At 37.1% G+C, this 9,593-nt stretch overlaps 1 protein-coding gene across 9 annotated transcripts in view; it reads left to right on the forward strand.

Moving 5' to 3' along the window:
* The window catches only part of HNMT (histamine N-methyltransferase), a 31,310-nt gene extending 22,390 nt beyond the window's left edge, over positions 1-8,920 (forward strand). For all 9 annotated transcript variants that reach the window (XM_081932418.1, XM_081932420.1, XM_081932415.1 and 6 more), the window contains 3 exons: positions 983-1,113; positions 1,447-1,540; positions 8,348-8,920. In XM_081932418.1, coding sequence (XP_081788544.1) covers positions 983-1,113; positions 1,447-1,540; positions 8,348-8,703 — 581 coding nt within the window. In that variant the 3' untranslated portion in view covers positions 8,704-8,920. The remainder of the gene's footprint in view (positions 1-982; positions 1,114-1,446; positions 1,541-8,347) is intronic.
* The last annotated feature ends 673 nt before the right edge of the window (positions 8,921-9,593 follow it).

Here is a 9,593-nt window from a genome sequence, read left to right on the forward strand (position 1 = left end):
GTACAGATTTCCATCCTTCTAGAATTAAACCAAACTTCCATTATTTTTTTAAAAATAGATCAAAAACCAGTTTTAGATTATATAAAAATACTAAAGACATAGTTCAGTGTATTATCATAATCTTATCATAGCTCAAATAATAGCAGTTTTATGGTAAAACCTTTTGGCCATTTTCTCCTCCAGGTAGGTAGGTAGGTAGATGAATGGGCAGATGGATAATGGATGATAGATAGATAGATGATAGATGATAGATGATAGATAGATAGATAGATAGATAGATAGATAGATAGATAGATAGATGATAGATAGATAGATAGATAGATAGATAGATAGATAGATAGATAGATAGATAGTTGATAGATAGATGATAGATAGATGATAGATGGATGGATCTAGAAGCTTGGCACTCTGATAAATCAACCATCAATAGACATTTACAACATCTTCAGATTATGCAAAAGAGATAATCAACCAGTTCAAAAGAGAAAAAGACTCCAGCACCTCTCCACCAGTAATCAAGAAACTGCCAAAGAGCCATCAGTAAACAGCCCAACAAAAGAATCTTAAGACTGCCCACACACACGGACAGGCAAGACACCAGAATATAAACTGACAGCAAACAGCACTCCTTACTAGCTGATGATGTTACCTAGTTAGGTTAATGAAAATCTGCAAGAAAACAAGCAAGCTCAGAGAGCACCAAGGACCCCCCCCCTTAGTTAAATAAATCATGTTTTCCCAAACGAGATAATATGAATATATTGTTGGTCTATATTTAAGTATCAGAGATCTAGACCAGATTTCAGAAATGTACGTCCGCTTATATTAAAGTGAACAAAGAATAGCATCCAAGAACTGGTCTCACCAATGGCATCAACGTCATATTAACAGTTATATGGCTTTCAGCTGCTTTAAAAAGACTGAAATGAAAATGTATTCCTTATTTGCAAATGAGATAAACTTTGGAACTGTCACATTTCAGAATGTGTTGCAAAGGCATCAGATCTCAAGAACATAAAGTTCACTTGGCACAAAGAGACATCCCTGGAATATGAAAATCGAATTATGGACAGCAAAGAGATGGGAAAATGGAATTTCATCCACATGATCCAGGTAGAACAAAGCACATTATTATGTGGCTAGACCACTGTTACTGAGACATTACATTAATGGGCTATTTTTCATGCATGGTGTATTACTTCAATATTACAAATTTGCTCTTTTTATTTATAAACTAGTTTTTTTCGCTGTAGTTTTATCTTCCCGATCTGATAGTTATCCTGCTCTGTAGTGACTGGGGTGGGGGAGATATAACTCAACATACAGAGAGGAAGATTTTGCAAATATTTGAATTACAAAATAAGCAAAATATTTGAATGATTTAACAAAATGTTTCAAGAAATCTGCAAACCCATTTCACCTTGAAATGATTCTTCTCATTTTTAGATGCTATATTACGTAAAAGACATGCCAGCTACCATTAGATTCTTTCACAGCCTCTTGGAAGCTGGGGCCAAACTCCTCATTATTCTTGTTTCAGGTAGGTTCAAATCTGAATCCTAAGACATTTGTAGTATTTGTAGTATTTTATTATTTATGTACCAGAGGTAGTCCTCAGCTTACTACAATAATTCAGCCAAACATCTCTGTAGCTAAGTGAGGCATTTTAAAATGAATTTTGCCCCATTTTTATGACCTTTCTTGCCATAGTTATTAAGGTAAATCACTGCAGTTGTTAAGTTAGTAACATGGTTGCTACTAACTTAACATGGTTGCAAAAAGTGATCACATGATCTCAGGACACTGCAACTGTCATAAATATGAGTCAGTTGCCAAGTGTCTGATGTTTGATGCTACAATGGTCATAAGTGTGAAAAATGGTCATAAATCACCTTTTTCAGTGCAATTGTAACTTTGAGCAGTCACTAAATGAACTGTTGTAAATTGAGAACCGCCTGTATTGAAGTAATCCATAATGTGGACTACCCTATAAAAAGATTACATTGGCCACCAGGAGGCACTATAGGACCACTTTCAACCTCTTTGGGAATCATCAGGTGTGTGTAGCCAGATGTTATTCTATGGCAGGGTTGAGCAATTCATTTTCCAAAGGGGCCACATCAGAACCTGGGGTTGTTGTGGAGGGCTGAATCAATAGGCCTGTGAACGTGTATAGGCATGAATGCACGCACACACATATATAAAAACTATTTGTCAACTGTTTAAACTTTGATCCAGAAACGGACATATGAAATCAGCCAGCTTTTCCCCATGTGCTCTCTGCCTTATATTACATTTAGTCATGCTGCTATTTCTTTGAAAATAAAACTCAGATATGTCACCAGGAATGGTGCTCCCCCTGTGCATAGTAAAAAAAAACAGATTATATTAAAATATTAGAGCTTATTTGCTGATTTTTCATTTTATAGATATAAAGAGTGATCTACCAAATATATATATAGAGAGAGTGACTATCAATATAAATATAACCCCCCAAAATTCATTACTTCCATTAAACTCGAAATATATTTATTTCGAACAGAAGTTAAAAAGAGGAAAGGGAGAGGGTTTGAAACACTTTAACTCATGGGAGGGAGGAGTCCAATTTCCATTAATGAATTCATTCATGTGTTTACAAATTTTTCAGAATGGCACCCATAACACCTGACTGCGTGTGGCATTAAGCAAATAGCTAGAAAGTTCTCTCCAGCTATATGGCTGGCTTTTTTTCCATGTTACAACTCCTCATTTCATCCAATATTGTGGTGCTGGGTAAAAAGTCTACACTAGGAGGGTTATGTCTGAAACCTGGGGAAAAAAAGATGTGTTCAGGTTATCTGAAAAATGAAATACCAAAGATTACGATAATGAAGCATTTATTTTTATCTGATACTGGGTGAGCAAAGCAAATAACATTTTTAGGATTAGTACCTAATGCAAGTCTTATAGGTACAACCAGCCAAAGTTAAGCACTTTCAGGTTTCATTGATTTCACAGTTTGCATTTGTTACTCTCAGGTTTGTGTTGTGAATAGAACAATATGTACACAGGAAAAAGGGGAGGGATGGAAAAGAGTTGAGTTTATCAAATATCTTTCACAAAATAGCAGCCTAATAATACAGAACCAGCTCAATAGGACTCCTGGCTGCTTATGAACACAAATACACACGTCCTTCTAGATTTTTGAAAGAGTTATTTATCTGGTTATGTTTTCAGTGAAAACAAAAGCAACATTTTTGTCAAATGCTTAGCGTGTAGCGAAACATTGCCCTTTAACCTTAAATTACCAAATTAGGGATTATTTCTCATTTCATCTCACTAACTTTAGCCATATGGTTATTCTTGTAAGTAAAGGAGCCGTGATTAGAGGTGCAGTGGTTAGAATGCAGGATTGCAGGCTAATTCTGCTAACTGCTGACTGCTAACAGTTCAGCAGTTCGATTCTCACTGGCTCAAGGTTGACTTAGCCTTCCATCCTTCTGAGGTTGGTAAAATGAGGACCCAGATTGTTGTGGCAAGATGTTGTCTCTGTGAACTGCTCAGAGAGGCCTGTAAAGCACTTTGAAGTGGTATATAAGTCTAAGTGCTATTGCTAAAGTAAGGACATTTCTTTAAATCTTTAAAAAAATCATATGCATATATACATACAATAAGAAATTATGAAGGGCATCCTTATATTCAAATCACAGAGACATGGATACATAAGAGGTACCCTAAAGAAACAGGACATCTCATGCATCAAATATATGCTTGGGCTATATATTTGTAGACAGAAGATACATCATTGAACGCCCTTTTCTCTTAATATGTGCATATTGAAAGCGAGTTAATCAAGGAGAAGACTATATTAGATATCAAGTGCTGACTTTACACTTTCAAGAGAAATATAATCTTAAAGCTGTATTTCAGAATAATTAGTTATAAGTTCCTGGGTGCAAAACATATGTATACAACAAGCCAAATTTTATATTGATTATCTACCCTATGCTGGCACATCTTGAAGCATCTGAAGAGAAAGAGGACATTTACAAGAAATTAGAAAAGGACAAAGAAAAAAAAATGGGCAAATTTACTCTGACCTGATTTTGGATATTTTTAGTTATAGACTTTTTAAAAACTCAAAACATTTTTCTGTCCCAAGTCTGGCACTCTTATTCCATTTTGAATTTTATTCCATTTCTCTCTTCTCCAGCATACTTAGCAGACACAAGGAATGCAACAGGCAGGCATGCAGAAATGCTAAGTCAGGGATGCCCAACCTTGGCGACTTGAAGACCTGTGGACTTCAACTCCCAGAATCCCCCAGCCAGCACGCACACCCCTGCTCTATGCTAACTGAATCTAGGGCCCCTATCAGAAAATGTTTATGGGGGCATCCATTGGAACTGAGATACATCCATGTGCAATTTCTTTTCTGCCAGCCGTTCCTCACTTGGGTAAAAGATAACAAAAAAAGGAAGACAACCAAAGACAATCAGTTAAGGAAAAGATGTCAGACTCCATCATTCAGAGTGAATAGTGTGAGGTACAACAGAGTAGATAAACATCAAAAGAGGTGAACGAGCAGAGGAACAGAACAAGCCTTTGCTAAAATAAAACTTTCCTGAACGTAGTCAATAAAACAACCTCTAGCACGTTGGTACCAAGTCTTATGTCGAAAGCTCTCTGGTGCTACTCAGACCTGTTCTTTGCAGTGCAGCCTGCCTAAGGAGGGATTCCCAGTGAGTTGTGCTCAGTGTGCCATTGCCTCCTCATCTAATAAAAAAATTATGTCATGTGAAATGGAGAGTAGGAATCTGATAAGAAACACGTGGGACATCAGATCTGCCCATATTTCAGTTGTCGGTGAAACCAGGCTAGCTATGAAGAAAGATATAGGGTTGTTTTTAAAGATAATATCCTTCTCTTGCCACAAAGTCTTTAAAAACACCAGTCTGGCACCATATGTTCCCTCTACAGGGAGTGATTATAATAATGTGCCAGTCAGGTAGTGTATAATTGCTCCATTTCAGAAATGGCATTGAGTCACAGAACACCAACACCAGCGCATTCCTTGCAATTAGTGCTCAGCATTCATTTCCCACCACTGGGGGAGGGAGAGACAGGGAAAGAATAAATAACACAAATATGTTGTGCGGCATCCATTTAAAGCTGACAATGTTTACGTTTCCGAAAGAAACTCTTTCAACACTGACTGTTTTCCTCCACACACACAAAAAATGGGCAGACAAGTAGCTTTATTAACATGGGGGATTTGCAGTCATACTTCTCAGCAGGCCCTCATTAGTCCTGAATTTATTGCTTTCCTATCCAAAGGGGCCAGGAGCTTTGGCTTTTTATAAATGATTCACATCAGAAATGCTGAATCATGCCACCAAGGGTACTAAATAAATGAATTAGCCTGATGCCCCTTCCTACTGTTCCTGATAATATATTTCTCTCTCTCTCTCTCTCTCTCTCTCTCTCTCTCTCTCTCTCTCTTTCTCTCTCTCTCTCTCTCTCCCTCCCTCCCTCCCTCCCTCCCTCCCTCTCTCACTCTCTGTGGTAATATCTGTATAGCTAACATGCAAACAATTTTTAAATAAAAATATTTCTCACTGCAAGGGGTTGTTAGCTGGGTGACCTAAGATTGCCAAACATTTTGAATAATTTGGGACATCTTTATACTAGAATTTCATGATTCTAATGGAGGCCTCCTATCCTGCCATCCTGTCACTCTAATACAACTTTATAGTATATTAAAGTACCACAGAGTGCCATAAAGCATGTAGCCCTGGCTTATTTTAGGCCTAATGTAAATCAGGATGACACTTTGTCAGAAGACTGGTATTTTCTCGCTTCTCAGTCTCCATGGATGCTTCTGAATTAATTACAATTGCCTATGTTAGGAGCATACAGTATATAAGTCGATCTCTCAGCTAAATCATATGAAAGTTAATTAGATTTTAATTAATCATGAATGAAGCTGCACTACATGCACTAAATGGACTTCCTTTCTAGTAAACAACCAGGATTAGGCTGAATGTACTATTTTCCTGCTTTAATGGACTTACACAAACCTTTACCATTCTAATATACTTTCAATGTGCCTGATAATTTTGGAAATCAAAGTCTAAAACATCAGGCGGGAGAAAGCTGGCTTAGTCTCTATCAAAATATTTGTTTATAAGATTTCTGCCTCAGATTTTGAAAGATAGTACACAATATGTGGACCCCATTTTAAAACTAGTATATTCAGATTATGTTAAACAGGGATTACAGCTGGTCCTTGAATTATGACCATAATGGCACCTGCCCATCACAGGTATAAGTCATGATAGTCATAAAGTGGCTGACCCATGGGATTGACCCAATTTTATGACTTTTTTTTGCAGTGATTATCAAGTGAAGTAATGGTTCACTAAAGGTGCAGTTTTGCCCAAAACAGACATAAATGTTGGTTTTTCCCAAAACCATTGTAAAATGTGATCATGTGATTGTGGGAAGCTACAAACAGCTGTAAATGCAGTCTGGTGGCCAAATGTCTGAGGTACAGTCATGTGATGGGAGAGCAAAACATTGGAATTTTGAATCTGGATTGTGAGTACCCCCAGGAAGGTCCATTGTAGTCTCTAAGTAACTGATTGTAAATCGAGGACTACCTGTATTTCCAATAGGTAGAAATGAGAATGCAGCTTTGAAGTTCAGGATATCTTCGGTAAAACACTCACACACACACACACACATTTCCACATGTCCTTGTTGTTCTACCAGACACATAAATAGCCATCATTGTAAGAAATTAATTTCCCATCCTTCAGAAAGGATAAATTTTGATACTATACGACGAAATACCTAAGAAAAGGCAATCGTTATTTACATAATCACTTATCTCACTATCTTTCCCTGAACGTCTAATGTCTGATTGCAGATTCAAAGGATGATTTTAAATTTGAATAAATGTAAACTAAAATAATTTATCTTTGGCAAAGTCAAGAGAGAGGCAGAAAGAGAGAGAGAGAAACAGACAGACAGACAGAGAGAAAGACACAGAGAGAGAGAGATTACTGTGAAAACACCCAAATACTTCTCCCTCTTCCATTAAAAGCATTTTATTTTAAATGTACAGTTACATGTGGTGATCATAGCTTTCCACTGCTAGAATGATTTCACTAGCCCCTTGAGCAATTGCTTCCAAAGTGGCTCTTCAGTCCAGCTCTAAACCTGCTCTTCTAGACGATTTGGAGATTTATCAACCAGTTTCTGATTTATTTGTATGGGTGGTGAAGAGTCAATCATGAGATCAGCTCTGGCCTCAGTGATGTTCCCATTCATGGTTGGAAATGATCTTCAGTTTCTAAATTATGTACAAAACTACAACAGCACCGAGAGAGATTGAAAAGAGTAAGAGGTCTCCTTTAAAATATATAACCACCCCAACTGCAAAATATGTAATCTCACCCCTGTTCACTATGGATAATGTTCATAAAGATGGCCTCCCTAATTGGTTTGTGTGTTGAACCAACTTGGACCTAGATTTGGGATTTTTGTGATCTGCAAAAGTGTCAAAAAGGCAAGGCATGTGGCAACTTTCTTATTTGGGACCATCTATGTTTTCAGCCTGGCACATTCCTTTTTCTTGATATCTAGTTGCCAAAGTCTTTTTCTTGTCATTCTGCCCATATTTTTGCCTCATGTTAAATCTGTGCATACTGTCACTGACACTCCTCAACCCATGCGGTGAATTGATTTTCCTCAGATTTCTCCTCAAAATCGAACTTTTCGAGTTAAGAATTAGGATACCTGCCTGACCCAACACTATTTACTAGCTTCTCAGTTTTTCTCTCTTCTGTGGGATTATAATCACTCTTAAAAATCTCCGAAGAGCATGGCCACTGAACAAGATTGCCAACAATTTAGGGACTTACAATGCAAATATATCTGAAGGGAACAACATGGGGAAAATGAACCTAAATTGAATTTGATGGAATGAAATTTCACTGTTTTGGTTTTTAGTCCTATTTCAAGCCCCATGTTTAAAATATAGGAAATCAATTCATTGTAAATTATATAGCCCAGACAAACAAACATTAAACAACAGCTTAATCACGGAACCACCAACATCATTTACACCAACACTGACGGGGCAAGCTCCTAGTATACAAACAGAGAGCAAACTCCCGCTTCTTGCTAGAACTGATGATGTTACCTAGTTAGGTAATGAAATGCCTGCAAGAAAACCACCAAGCTCAGAGGGTGCCAAGGACCTGACAGTTCAATCCTGAGCTATAGATATTCTCTTCTATTGGAACATGTATTATACAAATGATTTATCACTTACATGTTTGTGATATTGTTTATTTGACAGGACACAGTGGCTGGGCCAAATTGTGGAGGAAATATGGTCCTCGTTTACCTCCGAATGATCTGTGTTTATATATTTCTTCTGTTGACGTTGAAGAGATGCTTGATGGTTCTGGACTGAAGTATCAGACTTATGAGCTTCCATCAGACATGGACATTACGGATTGTTTTACTGAAGGGAGCAAAAATGGGGAACTTTTGCTTGATTTTTTGACAGAAACCTATAATTTCAGTAAAACTGCCCCTCTTGATCTAAAAAACGAACTCACTGAAGATCTTAAAAAGCCTGAATATAGTGAAAGGAGAGGTGACAAGTATTTTTTTAATAACACCCTGAGCGCAATAATGATTGAACATTAAAATGGAGAGACTTACTTACAAACCTAATATCTTTATGAACTTGTTTAATATTTTAATAACTGGGTTGTATGTGAAACCTGAGACAAATACAGACAGAAACACTCAAGTGGCATATAGTATTTTGTGCCTCAAGTTATCATTGTTAAGAGTATCAATACCAGTATGCGTTTGCAATGTTGCAAAGAAACACCTTATTAATAAATTAAAAGTTACTTTATTGGGATGTCTATCATTATTCCTATGTGAAGGTCCTATGTTGAGATGATGAATCAGGTCTTGAAAAGACAGAAGTCTATATTCACCTGGTTGATGAAGAAAGTGTGGTTGACAACCAATTTGCATTTACAACTTGTTGCAGTGCCCTCAATCACGTAATCACCATGTTTAAACACCATTTGTAACCTTCATGTAATCACCATTTGTAACTTTTCCTGCCAGCTTCCCCAGAAAATCAATGGGGAAGCCTGCAACGAAGGCTGCCCAGTTACCAGTCCCTCTGTGTTTGCAACATGTCAGCCATTTTTGAATGCCAAAAGAGAAGTATTTTCTGAAAGATACTTATGTTATTTTTAAAGCAAAGACAATGGATTCGTATGGCTCTTATTATCACATACGTGTGAATCACTATCCACCTCACTTAAAATAGATAGATAGATAGATAGATAGATAGATAGATAGATAGATAGATAGATAGATAGATAGATAGATAGATAATAGCTGACTCTTAGATGTGTACAAAGCATGCACATGTTGCCATAGTAGAGAATATATATATAGGCATACTTGAATTGTTGAGGTATTGTTCTCTGAACTTGCTTTTGGTTCTTGTAGATATTTCATGACCAGTTTGGGAAACATTATCAGTGCATGGGGGAATGGAGTTTGCTGGC

Source organism: Natrix helvetica, assembly GCF_964273705.1.
Source record: "Natrix helvetica genome assembly, chromosome: 1".
Classification (NCBI taxonomy): domain Eukaryota; kingdom Metazoa; phylum Chordata; class Lepidosauria; order Squamata; family Natricidae; genus Natrix; species Natrix helvetica.